Raw genomic sequence first — 24,396 nt, 5'->3', positions numbered from 1 at the left:
TTTGAAACTCAAGACTTATTATTGCAGCATGCAATTATTGATTTGTTAAAAATAGCCCATTCTTGAAATTCAGAACACAGTCAAATTCTCCAACTGGGTCCTCAAATATGAAATTATATCAGTAATCAAACCATTCTTCAAAATCTAATAAAAAAAGCGACTGCTACAAATATAAATTGCTGTAAATAGCAACTTCTTATATTTGCCTGGAAACAGAGCCTTGTGCATATTTCCTAAAGGGTGTCCAAAACTATGATCAGAGCATACAAAATATGACAACGCAAACTCACCTTGATCACAACCCCGTGGGGTCTTCAACCTTCCAAACTCTTGAAGAATACTGCACTGAAACTGTAAAGTATGGGGGCATCTCTTTGAATTCACTGTCCATATGTACCCCTGATATATCCTGTGCATGTACCTGTTTGAAAGTAATTTGTTTGAACTCTGTCCATCCACCTATTTCTGAATAATATATAGACACATCCATGTGCCAAGTGAACTCTGTAACAATCAGCTCTGTTAATCAAGGTTGTCATTGATGTCAATATTGCATTGACCGAGATGTCGATGTTCTTGAGATGCCTGGTTCCAGATGATGATGTCATGAATCTTGGTTGACAGGATACCATCAATGAAGATGTCAAGTCATGAAAAAGTCAAACCACTAATGAAAGAAGTCTTAAGAAGTCCTTGATCTAGTGTTGCATGCACTTCATGTTCTAGACCTTAACTCTTAATGACATATGAAGTCATACACTTAATGATGTCAGATTCTTGAAGAATGACCACACTTGATGATGTCATACACTTGATGGTGGTAACATGGTTGGAGATCATTTGAGGATTGGAAGACTATTTTGGAGTTCTCCTAATGATGCTGCACTATAACATATCACTACACCATTATGTGATGACATGAATGCTGCACTATTACATGTTGACACTATAATGAATCACTTGGTGACGTATGATGACATGGAGGACTTCATGATGACGTGAAAATAATATAAAGACATAGTTGGAGTCATAACAATGAAGAAGCCATTAATGACCTCATGCTGTCCCAAACATTTTATGCACAAAAATTCAAGACCAGTCACATTAAAAAAATGTTTTTCACTACCTTAGAGGCAGCCTCTCAATATGATTCCTATACCATCTTTTAGAGCATAATTTTGCCTTTCCAATGAGCTCTTACTTGGCCCGAAACTCCAAATAGTTTGGGAGATATAGATTTTTTAAGTTAGGGATATTAATCTGGTCCTTGAGCCGACCTGTGCTAGGCCTCTCATGTCGGCCTCCTTATTTAGACGTGTCTCTTCATTTGTCATTGCAAGGAAGTCTATATATATACAGTCCGAAACTCATTTCTCTATCATTCAATTCGGTCAACAACACAGAAAAGAGAAAGAACAGTTCACAACTTGTGAACAAAAGAAGGAAGAGACAAGGGCACTTTTGATAAAGGTTTCTCAGTGATATTGTGGCTCAGATTCTTTAAGATTACAGTGACCGTGGTTGATTACAATGCTAGGATTCTAGACAACTTGAACTGTGCTCACACAACAACTCGGACCTGTAAAATTGCAAACTTGAGGCTCGGACCTGTGTTACTTCATAAATTTTGGACCTATCTGCAACCAGATCTATAGCACTGAAATTTCGGATCTGTGACCTGTAGCACTGCAACCTTCAGACCTGTTGGAAAAGACTTCATACTTCTGATTGTTATTACAAACAACTCAGATTTGTGGTAAAAGCTAAATTCCGTGGAGAAGGAGACTCAGATATGACTGCTCGGACAGTAGCATAAACTGACTGTGGTATAACTCGGACAATGCAACACTACTCTCTTGGTTCAGACCTGTAATACAATTCAGTTAAGTAGCTGGGAGGCCTTGAACCTTGGACTGTCTCATTCACAGGGCACAAATATCTCGGGTTGGTGCAACAGTGTTGATTGGTGCAGCAACAAAGGACTGTTGTGTCACCTCCTTCCTCCGACTGTGCAACAAATAGCTCGGACAACAGTATTATCTCCTTCCTGGACTGTGGTGTCTCATTTGCTTGATTGTGACTATGGTGCGGTGTACCTATCTCACAGTGACTTGGATTCTTGAGCAGTGTGCAGTCAACCTATCTTGGAGGGGCTTATACATCTATGTTTGGACTGTGATGACTAAGACAAGCATAAGTGAAGTCAAAGTACAATGAAGAGCTAATTGAACATCCTATTGAAGACATACAAGTAAGTATATCACTTATCTTTGTGTCAACATTCATTGAAGACAGCGAAGGGTTTTGAAGCATCAATCAAGGAGCTTGTAGAGAGATATCTTGTTTAGGCACGGTTATTGAAGACACCCTTGAAGTGTTGAAATTTCTAAGTCTATCCTTTAGAAATTTTATTTGTATTCTTCTGGTTTATTTCTCCTACTTGTTAATTACAAACAAGTTATTTAAACATATAAACATCGAAATAAACACAAAACAGTCTCAACCATCTACAGATCAACTGCTGAAAGAATAGCAAACACACAAGTGACACTGTTATTTTTGGACAACTCGTCCTCAGAAAAACCCAATGCGGGAAAATCGGTGCAGCAATTCCGAGGGTTATATTATTATGCAATATATCCTTGAGTACAAATGGGTGCCAAACTAGCTCACCCGACAGTAATACCTCTTTATTCAGAAGTAGATATTCATAAAATCTGCCCCACGAAACCCTATCCAGCACAATTGAAGCACTGCGTCAACCCTCCTGGCCTCTGCGTCAGCCCTTTGAGGCACTGTGCAGCCTCTGGGACCCTCTGCGTCACTCCTGCTGCCTTCTGTGTGGATGACGCAGGCCCTCTGGCCTCTGCGCTGTCTCTGCTGGGCTCTGCATGGCCTGCTCTGGCTTCTGCGTCTGCCTCTTTGCCTCTGCGTTGGTCTCTCGACACTATCTTTGCCTCTTTGTCCAGTGCTCACTGCCCCTCGCTGTTGATCACTGATTCGACTTTACTTAGCAAAACCCACTCTAGTAAATCGAATGACTAATCACTCTGGTGTGTTCTTCAACTGACCCTCAAGCCTCCTCTTATACTTTTCCTGTTGGTCCTTCAATGGCCGAGATTATATCTCTAATCAATGGCTAAGATTAGATTTGGCTTGATCCATGTCTTTTGGAACCTTCTAATCCAGTTTTATATTAATAGCCATAATATTTTATTTTTCCTAAGTTTAGACTTAGGAATTCCATTAAAAATATTAATTATTTTAATATCTCCCAAACTGGTTAGAATCTGCCCAAACCATTTCTGGGTCTTGGAGATCTCATGTGCTTTAGCCTCTCCACCAATTTTCATGGCTAGATCACATCCGATGCTACCCCAAATCAACATGAATAATTCTTGGAACAGACCCGGTGTAGCATAGTGAAGAATCTTGAAAGACATCTTGAGTACCTTGAAGACATTGAAGATTTGTGGAGATCATTGGAGACCGTGATATCATCATGAGGTGACTTGGAGAAATTGTTTTGGGTACAATGAAGAGCAATGGTGACACCTTCTAAGAGAACAAGGTTGTCATTGATGATGTGATGTGGATGTTAAGTGATGACATAACTGAAGATAGGCTCGTTGAAGAAGACATTGGGAGCCGTGAAGTATAACTAAACATATCTTGACAAAGTTAAGCTAAGGGTTGGAGCCTCAAAAAGACAAGGTTGGTGCCTTGGAGGATAGGGTTGAAGCCGTAAAGGATCGGAGTCCTCAAGAAACCAGGTCGGAGGCTGAACCAGATATAGGGTTGGAGCCCTTGAGGTTGGTGCCTCAAAATTGACAAGGTTGGAGCCTTGGAAGTCCAAGTCGGTGCTTGGGAAATATAAGTTGGAGCTTGGGAGATTGAAGATCGGTGTCTTCATCTAGGGTTGGAGCCCTACATATATTGTACTTGATTTATTGAAGAAATTAATAAAAACATTTATTCTTATTGTTCATTTTGTATTCTAAATACAAGTGATCTAACTGGTAAAGTAACAATTGAAAAGGAACACTGATTCACCCCCCCTCTCAGTATTTCCAACAAGCTCATCCCAAATGATATCCATGAATATACATTGTAGATTAACATTTGATTTATAAGGTTAAATCTAGTGTTAGCATATCTGAGCAATCTGAAATCTGGACCTATTTTTACAACGCATAAACAATTGCCATGAAAATACCTCAGAATTCTCATAGGGATTTTGAATGTACCTCCCAGTGATCTGATTACAATCTAGAAACCAAGTTGACTGCAAAAGCTGTATCTGGTTGAGTTATAGTTTGAACTTAGGTAGATCAAACTTCCAACCAATTGATGATATCCATCAGTTAGATTGGAGTCATCATTTCTTTGTAACCTAAACCTGACTTCTAGTAGAGTCGTGGTTGGCTTGCAACTCATCATGTTGAACTTTGATATACCCCTGATATACTTTACTCCTGACATGAAAATGCTCACCTTCTGCCATATTTCAATGCCTAAGAAATACCTACAATGCCTTTCCTTGTGAAACACAGGTTGTTTCAGCAATGTTGGGCTATAATTTAAGATTCAGCCATAATAGAGAATATATTGGGTTTCATCTATCAGTATTCATATGCTATTAAATTTTAATATAGTTTCTATACTTTTTTCTCTTCCACTCAAGGAAATCTTTCTTATTGCTTGGATGGATTGTGAACTCTCTGATCCAATTCTGGAGACTGCATCTGCCCTCCTTTTGTGTGAAATGTTTCTTCCACTTGGTCATTATTAGGTAAGTCGAGTACAACTGGCTAGGCCTTCTAAATATTTAGTACCCAATATGGGAGCAACATATGGTATATTTACAATAGTTATGGCTAGAATTATATCAAATCATTAGAGGGTTTTGAGGTTGGGCAGTTAATATTTGGACTGTCACCCAAATCTGAACCATTATTAGGCTGCCTTTTTTACAGACTATTTATTCGAAGTACTCTATCATGCCCCCATTCTATGGAGCTGTTTGTCTTATCCCTGTTAGGAGTGTATGGAGTGACCTTTCATAAAATTCCTAGTTAATAATGTGATAATATTATAATAATGTATTATGTGCAATAGTGTTGGTGAATGGGCACAGTGATTTTCTACATTTTCTGACTCTCTTGATGTTAATCATACTAGTTCAACTCAGGAGATACTCCATTCTAAAATACAATAAGCTTTTTACTATTGATTAATCTTGCATGGGTGTCTAGACTCTAAATCTGTAATTATGTATGTTACTATCCATCTTTTGTAGCAATGTTCACTTTCCTGGGATGTTCCCAGCAGATTTGGGACATTCATCAAGTCCAGTTTAGAAATGTCAGTGCAGGTAACTAAAAAATCACCAATAAAGTGATAAACAAGACAATCTTTTTAGCAGTTATTGTTAATGGTTTCCCTACTGGCAGGTCCCACCATTGACAAGGCTATTTGAATAAAGCAGTTTGCCAATTCTTGTTCTCTAACAAAATGTCCTCAAGCTTTAATAGGCTGTGAGTTTTACTAATAGTAACACCAAAGTGGTTTGTATTGATGGCTTTCCTCAGCCTAACGTTTTCTACACTGACTGGGTTCTATTAGAATTTGGGATGTCCAATAATTTCAGGTCAGTTAGATTTGGTGTGGCTTTGTAGGTTTTCATTTTCAGCTGCCATTTGTAAAGGGTGAAGCAGACCTGTCAGGTATAGCTAGGTGTGTTTTTGGAACTGTAACAGCACAATTTGAGGAAATGAAACAATAGGGCCTTCATATACATTTCAGAACAATGATGCATGGCTGTAGTTTCAGTTAAATGGAAGGTTGTAACTGAGTATTGTTTCTGCCAATCTAATCTCTGAGGTAATCACAAGCTTCACAGTCTATCAACCCTTTGCAAACCAAAGGATTTGCAATGATAGCAAGCAAATATGACCTCTTCATTCATTCTGCATTTAAATTGAAGTCTGTTCATTTAGACCTGAACTTTTGTTAGTGCCAATGCCCCTTATTTCTCACTGAATATGGGACTTTTTGATGAAGCCTTTGAGGATGAAATCCTTCTTAGCTTTGAAAATATAATGAAGGGTGTTGCGTCCCCAAGCCACTGAGCCATTATTTTGTTGTGCTATTTCCTGCAACTGGTAATCTTTCCAGCCTTGCCTGAAATATGTTAGTCTTTCCCTAAGTTGGTGTTGAATGTAGCTTGAAATCGATACATAGAGCTTCTTTATAAGATTTTTTTATAGATATTTTCTTTTGGAGCAAAAATTGCAAGGAGAATGTGTATATAGGTTGCAACATGCAATCATTAAGAACATGGATCTTTAAGGAAAATGTGTCAAATATGTAAGAATATTTATCTTAATGATTTATTTCTAATCCGATTGACAATAGTACACAGGGCCTTCCTCTGTCATGTGTTAAATTTGACGAATCCAACCTGTGGGGTTGCACCCTCTCATAATAATCGTTCATGAATTTATAACGTTGATAATCTATTGGTAGCTAGAAATTTCCCTTCTAACAGCCTACCTTATATTTTATACTTTATTGTCATGAAATTACCTTCTATCACTAATAATAATTGAACAAAATCATTGTAGTATCCTAATATTTAAGGTCTCTTTTTTTCCTATGAGAGACTTGTGTGAATGCTGCTGCATGATTTCTATTTCTTGTTGTCTTGATGCCAGGTTGTATTTATGTGTTATCTTATTTTTTGTATTTTATCTTTACTGATTGAAACGTTTTTACCTTTTATGCAGCTCATAGGGACACTTCTGTGGTTATCGTGGAATTGGAATCTAATGAATATTTTATAATAGTGAGTTTATCAACTACAAGAGACACACAAGTTATATACATTGATCCAACAACTGGGGCACTTCAATACACAGCAAGGAAGGGATTTGACATTTTCTCTTCTGAAGATGAAGCCCTGCTTTTTGTAACAGTGGGATCACATTGGCTTTGTAAAACTACTGTACATGCCAGAGCAATTTTGGGCTATGCAGCTTTAGGTAGCTTTGCATTGCTCCTAGTCGCCACAAAGCTAGTAGCATCAATTCCAGAATTGCCAGGAGGTGGATGTGTCTACACTGTAGCAGAGAGTCAGTGTATTAAAATTAATCTTCAAGATCCTCATCCTCAGTATAAGGGGGAATTAAAAAATATTCAAGACTTTGCAGATATTGATATTGATGGAAAGCACTACTTTTGTGAGACAAGAGATATTACAAGGCCTTTTCCAAGTGCTGCATCAATTTTGGATCCAGATGAAGAGTTCGTTTGGAACCAGTGGTTGTCATCTTCTTTTAACGAAATGGGATTGCAACGACATTGTGTTATTCTTTTGCAGGTTTGTTTCTCATATTTAAGTTCTTGTTTGTTACACATTGTTTTAATTCTCTTATTGGTGTATTTCGTTGCTTATCTTCTCATCACTCGCCCAAACCAAGCATCTCTCCTTGATGGCTTCTCTTTCTGGGGCTGGGTATGAGATATGCTCCCATAGGTATTGGTATAGCATGCGAAGCCCCACTTATCAGGTCTCTTGGGGCAGCAGCAGTGAGAGGTACTCTGGAGTCTGGATAGATAGAGTATTACTGGCCGTTTTAAGGAGTTGATGTATCAAAGTCTCCTATTGTGACAGAAGAGGGTCTAGGGTCTAGAGGCAAGGGGATACATTCTTAATTATGGCTTGTCGAGAAAGTCCTTGAGGTTACTGCCCCGGGGGCTAAATTGATGTGTTCAATTTATCAGAACTTTGTGCAAGTTTATGATGTGCTGTTGTCATTTCAGTGAGCTAGTTGTTTCTTGGCTAATTAAAGAGTTGTTATCCATTAAATGAAAATTTAAATCTTTCTGTGGAAGCCTGGGCTTTATGGATTTTTTAACTTTTGTCAATGTGGACTTTCCTTGTATCCCTGTTGTTTTCATGACACAACTCTTTTGAGTCCTGATGTACTTATTTGTTCTCTGAAGTAATATATGAAGCATTTTTCAGAAAAGAAAATCCAAATCTCTTTAGCAACTTATATGAAATAAAGGAGTTCATATGTGAAGCTTATAACTCGGGATCTCTAAACCATTGTATCTATTCATTTGCATGTTCCTTACCAAAATTATGGTTTGTCAAAGTTAGTTTGGGCCTTCATAGTTTCTCCTGGTGTGCTTTATATATTTCATTTATGAATTCAATTTTGGTTACAAAGTTCTGCTTTGGTGGAGCTGGGTATCTGAGTTTTTTCCTATCAAAACCTTACTCCTATTGGTCAAAGGCAATTTGAGAGTTTCTCTTAAATCAACTGCTGGACACCTAACCCATTAAGGTTATGGTGTGGAACATGAACCTTTACAGGGAGTCCAAGATACCTTGGAAGTTGAATCCAATGGTCTGAAGTTTGAACATTGTATTTATATTTGTACCATCTTAATGAAATGGTAATTCACACCTATTTTTTCATTTGGTTTGCACAGCCTAACAGTGGTATCAAAGCCTGATAGCTCTGCACCTGGGCGCTGTGCCATCCCTGTTTGTTAGGTCACAGACCTGCACCAAGCTGTTTCATCTGAATGCTGTCTCTGCTATTCTCCACGCTGAGCACTAATAGCTGTTTCTTCTCTGGTCTGACCATCCTTCAGTTGTTTCTGTCAATGTCAGTTTGGAGGATAGTTGGAAAGGCATGTCTAAGAGACATGCCCAGTCATGAAGACTATTATTTATATTTATTTATATAAATTATATTCATAACACCCATGTTCACTTCCAGCAAGATCAATAAAAGATAGCTTCTCAAATATTCTACCACCCTTTGACTCTTTTCCTTCACCATGCTTTTTAATTGCAAGCTGCAAGATGGCATGAGGCTATGATGACTCTTCATTAGCTCCAGTTGAGCTTGTGCTCTGGGCTCCATTTCTTTTCTCAATATACTCTTGAAGAAAGCAAAGTTCTTACTTCCTGTTAAATACTCCAGAAGACTTGGAATATGTAGATCTCCATTGAGATACAAGAATATATATAAAATGTATGAATAAGAATGATGATACAATTGGGAATGAGGCCCTGTATATATAGTCAAGAAGCACCCTTTCACGAAGAGTCATGTCTGTAGAGACATGCCTCTTTGTTTAACTAATTATTATTTAATTACATAGTATTATGATTATTATTTATAATTTATACTTATTACTTTTACATAAATTATGTTCATAACATTGCCTTCCCCTTCAAAAAGTTTTGTTCTCGAAGCTTGTTGATGAAAGGACTTGATCTCTTTTTCTGATATGAATGTTTTTTCGTCTCGGGACAGTCATTTTTGTTGATACAAGTTGGTATGATCCTTGATTGAGTTGTCTACTCTCGTGATACGGATGTCAATATGGAACTTTTTTGGTTTGACTTTCCCTTATTAGCATGTGGTAATTTTTTTGATTTTCTTCTGGCAAAGATGTTGTTGAGTTGGTTACAAAACATTCACTTCGGATGTTCATTGTCTGAACCGCAACATCTAAGTTTGTGTTTTCTTCAACTTGCTTGTCTTCTTCTTGAGTTGCGACATTCACTGGATCTGTATCTGTTGTTTTTTCGTCAACTTGAATTCCTACATTTGATGCTTCCTTCTCGATAAGTTGTTGTACCTTGTTTTCTAATGACTTCTTATCCTTCTTAATTCTTAATTTGCGTTAGTAATTTTTCACTATGGTTTTTAAGCCGAGAAACTTTTTCATTTTTGTCAGCAGTGATATTGTCAATTTCGTTTTGCATATTTTGTAATACTTTTTTACCTTCTTGAAAAATTACTTTTGAAATATCTTGGATGTCTTCTGGTGTTACTAAATTTGGATTCACAGTGACATCCTGTAGTGTTATTTTTTTCTTTTTGTAAGAAAATGTCAAAAACTTCTTTTTCATATTCAGGATGAAGGAACCTAGGGTTTCCATCCATGGTAATCCTAGAATAATGTCACTATGGTCATTCCATAGGGATTGAACAGAGAATTGCGATATAAATGTATAATCGCCAATGTTTAACTGTAAATCAGTGATTTCGTATTGTTTTTTTTTTTAAATAGTCTAATTTTTCGATTATATTTGATTCTGGGACTACTAATTGGTTTGCGAGTTTAGGCGTTATATAATTTTTATCTTCGGCAGATGAGATAGGAATAGTAACATCTTTTCTTGCGAGAGTTCTTTTAGTTTTAAATAGTACTTTAGCATAACCTGGTAAGGTTTCTAAAAAATATTCCTTCCTTCATGTCCGAGTTAGACTCCATGTTATATTCGTTGATAATTTTGTCAAATGATACATCAACCAAGGGGTTTATAGTTTTCTTATGAGAAATCTACTTTTGCCAAATATAATAAGTCCTTTTCAAATATTAACACCTTTAATCACTTTTTTTTTAATCTTTTTCTTCGTTTTTCTACAAATCTTATGCTTTATTAGCTTCTCCTTTTTATGCTTCAAAACTCATATTTATATATAATCCTTCTTTATACTTTTAAAAATTTTCCTAATCTTAAGAGAATAATGCCCCTTTACAAATTTAGGAGTATAATAGTTTATCTCCTTTCTACCTTTATAAATACCTTCACAAATTTTCCCCTGATCCTCTTTTTAATATCTTTGCATAAAATATAATACCCTTTTTATACTTTTTTAAAAGTATATATATATATATATATATATATATTTTCTTTTTTTCCTTTAAAATATAATAAAACTCTTATTGTTTTTATATTTGAATTCCTAAAGTTTGTAAAACTAAATGCCCTTTATATATGTATCGAGGTTGTTTTATATAAGAATTGCATAAAATTGTTTTCAATTTTTCTGAAGAACCCATAACAAGTTTAAGTGAGCAACGACTATTTGATTAATTGATTAAATCAATTAAGTGACTGGTTAATTCGTGAAAAGTTGCGACTTTTGAATTCAACTTGTTTAGTAAGCTTGCAGATTGTAATTGCATTCTACGGAAGGGATGACCAGCAGAAGGCGGGATTGATGCAATGTGCCGTTGAGCAGCGTAAGATGACGTTGGATGGCAACAACAGAGCAAGCATGTTTGAGAGGGTTGCTAGCAGGAGAAAATCGACTCTAAGCAGCGTGGGAGAGTCGATGGGGATGGTGGAAGGTACAGGCGTGGCTAAATGTGTGGTAATGGTAGTTAATGTAAGACTCTTAGAATGGAAAGTACGAAAACGAATACAACTCTTTGTGTGGCGGGTGGTATAAAAGTGATAGAGAAAAGCGAGACAGGGAGGCAGCGCACGTTGATTGCAGAACGCGGATAGGTAGTGGACGAATAGTGAAAAATGTACACGGAGCAGAGGCGGATGTGGTGTTCGAGGGTCGATAATTCGACGGTGACTTTTTTTTTTAATTCTTCTGGCGGGGCTGTCTGTAGCAATGACAGTGGTGCGTTGTTTTGGGAAGAGCAAAGCGGTTGATGTCACATGTTGTTTTAGGCGGCGTCTATGGGGCCTGAAATATGATTGGAGGAATGATGTCCACTTGATTGGATATACATATTCCGACTGGGGAAGCAATGAGTAGGATGGAAGGAGCACTACAAGAGGATGTTTTAGTTTGGGATCCTCCATGATCTCATGGATGAGCAAAAAACAAGATACAATTGCTTTGACTAGTGCTTAGGTTGAATATATTGCAGCATATGAAGTGAGCAAAGAAGCTTTGTGGTTGAGGAAACTGTTGTCCAATGTTATGTAAAAAATCTTATGATCGTGCCCTTTTGTCTAATTAACCCTAAAATTAAATAATAAACCTAAAGTTAACTAATTTTTTACATAACATTGCCTTCTTCTCGAAAGAATGCTTTGTCCTCAAAGCATAAGTAACGACGAATGTTGTTGAAGAATGATTCATTCTCCCAGAAAGCGTCTTCTTCGGGTAAGTCCTTCCACTTGATCAGATATTCCAAGATGATCAAGGTCCCACACTTTTCCTGAAATATGATTGGAGGAATGATGTCCACTTGATTGGATATACATATTCCAACTGGGGAAGCAATGAGTAGGATGGAAGGAGCACTACAAGAGGATGTTTTAGTTTGGGATCCTCCATGATCTCATGGATGAGAAAAAACAAGATACAATTGCTTTGACTAGTGTTGAGGTTGAATACATTGCAGCATGTGAAGTGAGCAAAGAAGCTTTGTGGTTGAGGAAACTGCTGTCCAATGTTATGTAAAAAATCTTATGATCATGCCCTTTCGTCTAATGTTATTAGACGAAAGGGCACGATAATAAGTTTTCTGCTTCATCCAACTTATTTGAAGGCCCCATGGAACCTACAATGATACATTGTGATAACACCAATTGTATAAGATTCTCTGAAGAACCAAGATATTTCAACAAAGTAAATGCCAATGATGATTATACAACAAGATTATCAATATTACTCAATGCCAACAATCAAAAGACGCTCAATTAGACTAGAAACCCTTAAGCAAAGAACACCAATTAGATTGCCACTTAAGAGAAACAAGATACTTCAATGCTAATCGAAAGACTTCAAGTAAAGAGCATTTAGATTTTAATGTCAAAATGAGAGTATCATTCGCCAATAAAGCAGTAATGAAAACACTATTTACCAAGGCTCTTTTTATTAGAAAGGAAAACACAATTATATACCAATATACAATGATGATTGCTCAAAGAAGGCAACAAGATTATTTAGATCAATGTGCTTTACAAAGAGTGAGCATGTAAAGTATTGAATTTTGATACTTGTGAAACTTACAAGAAACACAATGTTAGACTCCAAATATCAATGCTAAACCTAATAGCACATGAAACCATGAAACAAGGAACAATTATTATCAATGGAGTATGAACAAGGAAATCCTATATGTTCCAATGTTTACCAATTGAGCAATAATCCAACTCTTATGACAGCAGTAAGTTAGGTTACTTTTAGAGCATGTAGAGGCACAATGAAATGCATATACTTGTCAAATGTGAGCAATAGAAAACCCAAATGCCAAGCCAACTTTGAAATGACCAAATTTATGGATGAGTTAGCCCTCTTATGACACAAATACCACTGTTATGTCATACTTATGATGCAGAGACGACAATCAGCAAATAAGACATGAAACAAGCCCAAATACTATCCAAATATGAGCAATGGGAATCCAAATGTGAAACCAATGAAATTATGAACTAACCAATCTACTTATGATGTATTTTATCACTGTTATATCAGCGTTGCTATGCAGAAAATGACAGAGATAACAGTCAACAAAACTAGAAGATTTAAGCCAAATACTTAATGCCCAAATACTTACATGACATGCTCATTATGCTAAATGGCTTGTCAATCGATTTTAGAGCATTTAGATGTGTTTGTTATCACTGTTATGAATGAGTATGACTGCTGTAGCAAACAGTGAGGAAAATGTAAGGGTTAGAGGTCAAATCAAAGGCCTTAAGCTTACATGGAGCTTGCCAAACTTGCCTAAATTTCTCCAAAGGCTAGGACACCTGCAAACACCCAAAAATTGGGCCTATTTCTCTGCAAAACCCACCAATATTCAGTGTAGAAATCCAAATGCACACACAAAGATGAGATGAAGGCAAATGAGGGCTAGGAAGAGGGCTAGAAGGCCAAGGAAGAGGCAATGGCACACAAGAGAGGCCAAAATAGGCCTAGCGGCTAAGGATTAGAGGCCTTAAAGGCCTACCGTGAGGGCTAAAGAGGAGGCCGAGAGATTAAAGGAGGGAGCAAAGAGCTTAAGAAGGATGCCGAGGGGATAGGAAGGGTCGAGGAGGAGGAGGAAGGCCGAGGCAGGGAGGAGGCCTGGAAAGGACTACGACCAGGCCTAGAGGCCCAAATAGGCCCACAACAAGCCCTAAAGGTTGCCATCTAGGTGTAGCAAGGGAGGCCGAAGCCCTAGAGGCTTACTGCCAGGGCTAAAAGGCCTTAAAAATACCACGACAAGGGGGATAAGGGTAGACCAAGGCCTCTAGGGCCTGTGGCTAGGCCTTGGAGGCCAAATCAGGCTAATGCTGGGGCTTCAGAGGCTGGATGGCTAGCCCGAAGGAGGATGCAGGGCCTAGAGGCCTCAAATAATTTCAAAACCCTCGCCAGAAATTAAATTTGATTTAGATCTTCAATTCTACAACAAATTCTTCAGTTGCTGGCCCCGCAAAAAATTTGGAGGCTAGATCTTACCCTCAAGGGCCTTGATCTAGCTCTAATCCAACAAATTTATTTGGATCTCACATGCGCAAATAAATTTACAAAAGCCCAAAACCCCAATATATATAAAAAATTTCAAAATCCCAAAACTCCAACTGCAAACAAGGGTTAGAAAATAAAATTATTTACAAAAAAATTATTCGACAAATAGATTTACAAAATGTACAAGTATACAATGCTTGAAAGGTTTTTTAAGGAATACATTTTTAAATTTTTGACAATGACTAGATATATTTCGAAAAATGAATACTCAACCACAACCTTAGTGAAGTTAGAAAACCATATAAAATATTCATGATCCAAACATGGTCAGCTTGTGCCCACAGTTTGTGAACTTGGAGCCCAAGGGTTGTGGACCTTGCAAATTCTATAATTTTCTCAAGAAGAAATCATTAGAACACACAATGAATCGGATCATCTAAGATAAGCCCAAAACTTACCAATAGAATGTTCCTATCATCTACAATGAAATATAATGCAAATTTAATCTAAATGCATCTAATTTACCATGAGAAATATCATATGATGTTAGTTCTAATGAGAAAATGAGCATGCAATACATCCTACCCTAACATGCATACGACGGAGCTAACATTAAGTGTAATGATAAAGCCAGCACAACCAACATATCATCAAATCAATATAAATATGCCTTCCTATATGATTCATGCAACAAATCCCAAAGCAAATGCAAGCCCAAACACATGGAAGATTGTTAAATTTTAGGTATGTTCTATGCTAAGAGCAATTTACTTCAATTTTCATTTTAGCTCAATGACAATATTCAGATAAGCAATCACTTCAGCATGATAATAAAGTGCAGATAGAACATAAACATAAACATCAGAAGACAAAGCAACACAAGAGGACACAAGATGTGGCGCCAGCCAGGGACAAACCCCAATGTGGGGAAACCCTTGATCAATTCTTTTTATATTCTTCAATAGTTCAGCAGAGAGAGAGAGATAGTACAAATACATAAATCTGAGATTTTGTGACAGCAGTATAAAACCCTTGACCAGAGAAGTCAAAGCTGGTTAAACTAGACAGAAACTTTCACTCAAGTATCATCAACATGAAGCTCATCACACAGAGCTAAACATAGTCAAGCCTTGACTCAATATAATTCCCAGAACACTGTAGTCTTATTGCTGCATATGCTGTCCCACTGTAAAGCTGTCCAGGTTTCATTGGCACCCTGAGAACTGCCTTTGTTGCTAGCTATGGCCTGCAGCCTAGCCCAGCAACAAGATAAGCCTCTAGACCTTTATCAACCAGCATCCAAGCAGCATCATAAAAACATCCAGCTGTTTACATACGCTGATCTAGGGCAGATGCATTCCTTCATTATGTAACAGTGACTTACCAACTTTACACACAGTCCTTAAGGCATGACTTAAATGACTTCCATCATCATGCTGTCACCTATAGCAATCCGAATTTATATGCTGTCCTTTCAGACCTCCTTATACTGTGAATAAGTGCCATCTTATGCTGCGGATAAGGAGTCTCTTTCTTTGCTGCGTATAGGGTTTCTTTGCTGTGGAATGAGGGCTGCACTAACAGTGGCAGGGCATCATTCTTAACTGTGTCAAAGGCCTTTCCTTGACAGCATTAAGAAGAAGCTTCTTCAGGCAGCGAATAGGTCCTCCATGACTGTGATCTAATCTCCTACAAGATTGCGGATTAGAGCATTTTAACAGCATATAGATTAGGTATCCCTTCCCAGCGTTTAGACCTCCTTTATGCAGCATATAGGAGCCTCCTTCAACTGTGGTTATAGAGCTGCATCTGCACCTTCTTTTGCTGCGGATTAAGGCCAGCAGTTAGGGCACAAGGGACTGCGTATTAGGGTCTTTCCTTCAGCTGTGAAAAGACCTCATTTACTGTGGCTAGATCTCCCCCATTGGTCAGCATATAGGGGCTTCTTTAAGCTGCATATAGGTCTCTTATTCTTTGCGTATAGATCTCTTCAAAAGCCTGCAGCTAGGGCACATTATTACAGCGGATAGGGCACCAACTGAACTGCACCTAGGGCATCTCCTTATCTGTGTTAAAGCTTGTCCTAGGACTGCGTAGGAACCTCCTTTAGGACAGCATAGATGTCTCTCTTCAATGTGATAATCATCCTCCATGACTGCGTCTATAGGGCTTGCTTCATTGACTGTAATTTAAGGTAGCGTATAGGACTCTTTAGACAGCGTCTAGGGCTAGGGCATCTCCTCTAGGGCAGCGTATTCTCTTAGGGACTTCTTCCACTAAAACCCAAACAAGTGGAGAGGAAGAGATCACAAGAGGTGTGTGTCCAAATGACTTGAAAGCCACCTCTATTTATAATAAAACGTTGAGGACAAGTGGGGTAATTTGGTCGCTGGCCGACCTTGACGAATTGTCACATAACACAAATAATTTCATATCTCCATGAATACATGTCGGAATTGGATGATCTTTAGATCAATCCTACACCTCTCGACAAGAGGAATCCAAGAAAAATATCAGCTGCCATGAATAAGAAGACCCACATGGAGCTTGGCCATAGTTGCCAATTTTAACAAAGATGTTGTGGGTGGGAAGTGGGAAAATATGGTTTCCATGTGAGGTAAGAGGAATCCTTAAGAGAAGGAACACTAGTCAATCTAGAACTGCATGGCATTCCCTTTAAGTACACAATGGTGGAATGAATGATTATCCTTAAGAACTTCTTATCATAATCATTACTCATAATATTGTGCCTTGTAGTTACTCCAAGGTTGTGATGAGAGCAGAACGAAGGGTGAGGGAAAGGAGTGCAACAAACAGGTTGCTCAAGGTGATTGTCACATTGGAGTGGGGAGGTCATGGAGTGATCAAAACCCTGGGGTGTGTCCAAGGAGGTAAAGTATAATCAATGAGGGGCTCTTCCTCGACACGATACTTAGAAGGGGGAAGGGCTCATAGTCACTTGAGATCATATGACAAGCGGTGAGATGATGAACAATAGAAAAGGGCAAAGGGGAGGGTGAAGTCCTAACGGGATCCTTTTCATGAAAATCCAACTCTAGAGGCTCAAGTGACTTGAATATACTCTCGGAATCATAATGAAGGTAGGTATGAGCAAGGGCCTTATCAATCCTATCATTGTTGGTATCGAAGATAGGGTCTTCCGGGTTCCCAAAAACGAGAATCAATCATTTTCAATTGCTCTCTTTTATACGAGGGAAAATAGTGTTTCTCCTTCCCAAGGGTATCGATGGATATGTCATCATACACAATGTTCAGGAGAAAGGGAGGACTAGTCTCAACCTCATTCTCCTTGTCGGTGTCGTAAATGGGAGCACAGTCAAATTGAGGACCAACAATTTCCCATTTCTCTTTTTCAATATGGAAATAATCTCCAATGTCATCTTCTAAGGGGCTAATAGGATAACCTTCCTCATGTTTCTCAAAATGAGAATAATCGGGAGTACTATCCTTGAGAAAGGTAAGGTTAGACTCAGCGTCACTTTCCATAGACTCATTCTTCCCGACACGTGTCCTCAAAATCATCCTTTTCATCATGTGGACCCAAGGAGGACTCATTCTCCTGCTCATTACTTAGATTCTCAATGTCTTGATGATGCTCGATGAAGGCTTCCTCTTGGATGCTTAATGCAGGCTGTCCTTGAAAATGTTTAAGAAAGCCATCAATGAACTCTTCAATAGATGATATGCTCCTAGGTTCGTGGTTATGCAACCATGAGTTATGACCATAGAGAGATCTCATGTACAACAACGTGAAGACATCCTGGTGAACCACTTTCTCTTTCGAAGTATGTGCGTTAAATATTTCTACATGGTCGATTGCAGAGAGTGGATCACCATCAAACACAGGCACCCCACGTACCATCCTTCCTGTGACATGATTAGGATACCCAGGGACGCTAGTGATGTCCAAAGCAGGAAAATCATCAAAGAAAGACACCCTACTTTGGGTATAGATGTAAATTTTGTAGTAGTCACCAGGGTGAATTTACGGATGCCTAGAAAGAATGCTTGCTTCACCCTACAAGCATTGACCTTAAAGTTCAATGAAGAAATAAGCTTCGTTCTTCCAATGGAGTTGCCAATAATGATATGTTAGTATGTCGTATGGGAGATTTCGTCATGTACTTCTCCATGTCCTTGGCGTCCTTGTTGTAGCAGGGGTCACTCTTCTTCATAATTGTCACCTGCTTCTTCATCCTTTGCAATATTCTCGAGCTACCACTCCTTTGCCTTCGCCTTCCACTCTAATGTCTTCTTGATGTTCACATGGTAGAACCTCTATCTGCTTATGTCGCGCCAAGCATCAAAGTTGTTGGTCTTCTTTTGGCTGGCCTTAGCGGTGACACTCCTAAGAAGAGAGCTAAAAGTCCCTTTGCCCCTTCTCTGCTGGAGGAGGAGATGGACTTGTGGGTATAGGCCATCGTAGGCAGCGACTAGAAGAGCTTGATCGACTCTTTGGCAGGTACTCGAGACGAGCCTCTGAAATTGCGAAGGGATTTTAATCATATCAAAGAGCTTGTCCTTCAGATCCGATACCACGAAGTGGGGTGTAGACACTGGTAGGAAGTTTGTTTTACCATCCAAATCCTTGATGAATATTTGATATATGATGATAGATGGTTTCAAGTTCAAATCCAAGCGAGTCGATTGGTCTAGGGATCAAATCTGCCCAAGGTGTTAATTTATAATCTCTTGGTTAACCAAGGTAGTGCCCATAAGGCTGCCACATGTCCTCCCATTTTCATTACTTAGATTTTTTGATTTATTATAAGAGGAGGGAGTGACATATTTTTTTTTTCCTCGGGGACGGCGAAACGGTACCCAAAAAGTCCCCAAAATCTGCCTGGGATGAATTGGAATGACTTGAAAGTCCTTAAGTCCTTAATGATCTCTCGAACAAATTGGGGATGTTTCCAACCCCTGTAAAAGTCCCCGCAAGGTCGGAATGTCAGGTATGAGGATTTTTTGGCGGGACGGGTCCCCATGCAACTTAGATAAATATTCAAATTTTTACAAACTTACATAAATATTCATGTGCATCCATATGAATCCAAACGATTGTACACAAATATGCCTAGTTTCTCTTATATATAGCGAGGGTGCATATAACCAAAATAGTACAGAGTGCAATCCATCTTCGAAGGAAAAAGACATCAACAAAGAGGCTTTATGTGGTCTCTATGGTGCAAAAAAATCATGCTACAACAAATACCCCCATATCATCAAAATCATTGCCTATATTGGGATCCTCATCATCAATATTACCCTCTAAGCATTAGAATAAGCTAGAAAAAACTTAACATGTCAAACCAAGATTTTGTTTGAGTGATGGGTACATATTCATCAGGGTCATGATAGGGGAGTTCAACGACCAATGCCACTAACACCAATGTACATAGAGTGCTTGGTGCTGTTGATTAAATGCTAGTTGCGTACCCTCATGCTTGATAGAACCCAATGGAAACTTTGCGATCCCTAGCCTTGAGATCGTGAAAACTCTTAAGTCTGTTGGAGTTTGAGTGGGATCTAAAATTCTACTTTCTCCATATGAAATCCAGTGGGGTTGAAACCATTCTTAAACATCCTAAAACATTTAATGATAATGATATAACTTAACTAAAAGTGACATTCTCCTTTGTCTTTCATTAACATTACCATTAAATTACATAGCATTAGTAGGCTTCCCCACTCATTAATTATTGCTTTTAGGCAAAATTCAGGAGGGGCACCTAGACATCCCTATTAGGGAGGGGATTCCTAGAAACTGCCCTTTTTGAAGGGTGATGCCCACAAGTACTCCTTTTGGGGGGACATGCCCTCCACACCGGGGAAACATTTCACCCTGCATTTCCCCAAAAGGTGGATGTGAGGAAATGTTTCCCCAGGTCTCCCTCTTCTCTCAGGAGCGTCGGAAACGTGGGGAGTGTGACCCCCACCCTGGTGGACATGTACCCATGGAACACTGCTTATATCCTGCAACAGTGATTCATGGTCTTTAGCATAATTTTCTTGTTCTTGATTGCTGGCTGGAGCTGGGCATTTTGTAGCTGCATTATTCTTTAATCACCTTTTTAGGGTTCATATGATGAAAATGATGCCCATTTATAATAGTCATATGGTCTGATGCATCAAGCAGAGTGATAGCATTGAAGCAGTACTTGCTGGTCGTGACTTGGACTTGCAATTCATACCCAGCTCAGTGCTGAAACTGGGCCAAGTCAACTCAACTCAATAAAACCTGCTGATGGCAAAAATTTGGCAAAAACGTGGCCAAAAGTTGTGAGTCTGTGTTGAACTCATGAAGAGCTCGTGAGTTTTTCAGACTGAGAGTTTGACTTGGCCAGAATTTTTGGGTGAAAATGTGGGTGTTTTTTTTTTTAAGGAATTTGAATCATACTCTTGCTCCCTAGCCTTGCCGATTACATTCTGGCTAATTTGGGTGATAGCCCACCATGGTTCTTATGTTACTGAGCTTCTCAAATTTTAATTTTATGTTTATAAAAGTCAATTAGAAGATACCAATGTAAATTTCAGTTAATAGTTTAAGTTACAGTTGACCTATTGATCCTTTAAAGGGTACCTTGATCTGTTGGTTCCTTTAAAAAATGTGATACTGGCTTTTGTAAATGTCTTTCGTTGTAACCAATTTTTTTTAGTTCAACATTATTAGGCTTGATGCAAATGTAAATTTCTTTCTGTAGCAGGGATTTGCAGAGTGTAGAAACTTTGTAGATTCAAAACAGCAAGAGGTTGTTGTTGCCCTTACTGCTCGGCGTAGTAGAATTCATCCTGGAACGCGTTATTTGGCACGAGGTCTGAATGCAGGCTGTAGCACAGGTAAACTGTCTTAAATATGTTTCATAATACAGTAGGTATGTTATGATAGATTGGGGAGAGTGGATGTGTGACCGGGAGACATGCATTTTGTGCAAAGCTGTGGATATCCTGACCTTTATCAAGCTATGAATTAATAGCTTTATGTCCATTATTTGATGATTCATAACAAGGAGGCCACAAAGCATACATAAAAATACATTAGTTGCTTGCACCTTCTAAAGCTGGCTAAGCCTTCAGTGCATCATTCTATAATACTGGAAAATATGCTTTGCAAAGAAAAAGCTTATCACTTTGATTTCTCCTAGTAGGACAACAGTGGCCATTGCCATATCTGCTGCTATCTATCTATCTATCTATCTCCCTATATAAAACTGAATGCTGTGAGTTTTATGGCTGTGCACAGCAGAGTGAATGTAAATATAATGGTAAGCACAAGCAAGAACTCTGGTTATTGGAAATTATTCATGAAATTGCACAGATTTCAGTTTAAACTGTTGAATGCATGATTATCAGATTGCCATGTTAGTTGTGAAGTATTAATTTTTATTATAAACAGTTTTGTAGTAGTTATTTGACCTTCATGGCAATATATACCTTGCTCTATCTATTTTATGGAGATCCCTTTGATTAATTTACCTTTTCTCTTCTTTAGAAGGAAAATGACTGCATTTCACATGCTTGCTTATCATAATGTTCATATTTTTCTCATAGGAAATGAAGTGGAGTGTGAGCAACTTGTTTGGGTTCCAAGGACATCTGCAGGTAGGCGGTTTCCTTTTAGCGTCTATCTTTGGCGTCGGGGAACAGTGCCAATATGGTGGGGTGCAGAGTTGAAGTTGACTTCTGCAGAAGCAGAAATTTACATTTCATCTGAAGATCCTTATAGAGGAGCTGCACAGTACTACCGCAGGTTAAGCAGGAGATATGGAAGTAGGAAGGATGTTGAAAATGTTCAAAGTAGCGATATGAGGAGTTCTCAAGTTCCAATTATATGTGTTAATTTGCTCAGAAGTGGTGAGGGAAAAGCAGAGACAGTATTGCTAGAGCATTTTCAAGAGTCTATAAATGAAATTAAATCAAGTGGAAAGCTTGCTGATGCACAAGTCTATCTAATAAACTATGACTGGCATGCCAGTGTGAAACTTAATGGAGAGGCCAGGACAGTGGAAGGCCTTTGGTCTAAGTTGAAGCGCCCAACCATTGGTATAGGGTTTGTTGTTGGTGAATACACACCTTTATTGGAAGATATTAGAGACCAAGATGGGTTAGTTATTCGGAATGGTGGACCAGGAGGAGGAGCATTCAGTTTAAGGACTTTGCAGAAGGGAGTGATGCGGTTCAATTGTGCAGATTCACTTGATAGGACAAATGCAGCTAGTTATTTTGGGGCTGTTCAGGTTCTGGTTGAACAATGTCAACGCATAGGACATTCTATAAACTTGGATCTTGGCCTGAATTTTTTGAGCAAAGGAGATGTGGATAACACAAATGGATATGTTGCGCCTTTACCACCAGGCTGGGAACAGCGCTCTGACGCAGTAACTGGAAAGGTGTATTACATTGATCACACTACACGAAAAACAACATGGGATCATCCATGTCCTGATGAACCATGGAGAAGGTTGAATATGACTGTTGCCCAGTTTAAAAGGGCAACATTGCCAGCTCCCATTTCCGCATTGGCTGAACTTTTCCTTCTTGCAGGTGATATTCATGCTACACTTTACACAGGTTCTAAGGCAATGCATAGTCATGTTATTCAAATATTCAATGATGATGCTACAAAATTCAAACAGTTTCCTGTCGCTCAAAATATGAGGATCACTCTGCAAAGAAGATATCAGAATGTGGTTGTTGATAGCTCGCGACAAAAGCAGTTGGAGATGTTTTTGGGCATGCGGCTTTGCAAATATCTTCCTTCTGTCCCAGATAAGCCCTTGCAGGTCAACACAGATTCACTACTTATTCTTCTGATATATCATGGAAATCAAACACATAAAGAAACACATAACACTTGATAAAGTCCTCTATATTGCATTGCTTTAAGAAGAAAGTGAAAGCTCTCTTATAAAGGGTTACAAACTTACAACCTATTTGAGTCAAACCATTTTATGAATGTGGAATAGACCAAGAAACACACTAAAGTGAAATAAAGCATAAAATTATCCATATTGCATTGCATAGAGAAGAAAGTGAAAGCTTTCTTATAAAGGGTTACAAGTTATTTGAGTCAATCCACTTTATGAATGTGGGATAGACTGAAAAACACATGAAATTAAGCATAAAAGCATAAAATAACCTTAAGTTGAATTGACTTTATTAATGCCTCTGTGTAATATCTAATTGATCATTATTAGTCTGACTTTATTAATGCCTCTGTGTAATATCTAATTGATCATTATTAGTCTGACTTTATTAATGCCTCTGTGTAATATCTAATTGATCATTATTAATGGTTAACACCAAGCTTATACTGAAATTTTAAATATTTTTCAGGATTGAAAAACTTGGAAAAATGTCCACAGTTTGGTTCTCTGTGGGACAGTAATGTAGCGTTATAGATCCATCCTTGACAAGATGTTTGATGAAGTAGCAATGTATCTCAATATACTTGGTATGGATTCTTGGTTAGATTTAACAACACTTGATTGTAAGAGAATAGGGGTGCTGACTTTGTTTGCTGCATCTTCATTTCTGAAAGTATCATCTTGAGCCTATCTGCCACACGCACCCTTTTTTTCTCCTTGATATTCTGCCTTTGTTAATGGAGGACCACTGCATGCTGCTTCTTGCTAGTCCACGTGATTGCACCTATGCCAAGGTTGGAAACATATCCACTGGTAGGTTTTCAATGTTCCCAACAACCTGCCCAAGTTGAATCTGTATAGCCACACAACCTAAGGTCTTTGCTTCTGCTGTACAGAATGCCAAATCCAAGTGCCCCTTTCATATATCTCAACACCCTTTTTGCTACAGTTCAATGTTCTACTTTCGATGTTGTCATGAATCTGGACATGAAGCTCATAATGTATAGCTTAAATTAGGCCTAGTGGCTGTAAGGTATATCAAACTCCCCACCAGCTGCCTGTAGATTGACTCATTAGTTGGCTTAGAGTTCATGTTGGTTGAAAGGTTCAACCCTTTATCCATAGGTGTAGAGGAGATTTTGTAATCTACCGGCCAAACAAACTCTTGACATATTTTGTTTGTGAGAACTAAATACGGTGTCCTATTTGCCAACTTCTAGACATAGACGGTAATGCAGGAGCCTAGATTAGTCGTGTCAAAATATGTACAC

General features: G+C 38.4%; 1 protein-coding gene across 4 annotated transcripts in view; it reads left to right on the top strand.

The window, feature by feature from the left end:
- Nucleotides 1-24,396, top strand: part of SAC9 (sacI homology domain-containing protein / WW domain-containing protein) — a 339,290-nt gene that overhangs the window by 38,415 nt on the left and 276,479 nt on the right. For all 4 annotated transcript variants that reach the window (XM_089419453.1, XM_089419451.1, XM_089419452.1 and 1 more), the window contains 3 exons: nt 6,789-7,381; nt 20,966-21,098; nt 21,810-23,041. In XM_089419453.1, coding sequence (XP_089275579.1) covers nt 6,789-7,381; nt 20,966-21,098; nt 21,810-23,041 — 1,958 coding nt within the window. The remainder of the gene's footprint in view (nt 1-6,788; nt 7,382-20,965; nt 21,099-21,809; nt 23,042-24,396) is intronic.

Source organism: Pinus tabuliformis, chromosome 4_1 (genome assembly GCF_031772625.1).
Source record: "Pinus tabuliformis cultivar Carrire ecotype Pingquan chromosome 4_1, CPIR1, whole genome shotgun sequence".
Taxonomy (NCBI): domain Eukaryota; kingdom Viridiplantae; phylum Streptophyta; class Pinopsida; order Pinales; family Pinaceae; genus Pinus; species Pinus tabuliformis.
The sequence above is the reverse complement of the archived record's forward strand: the minus strand, read 5'-3'. Positions and strand labels throughout refer to the sequence as shown.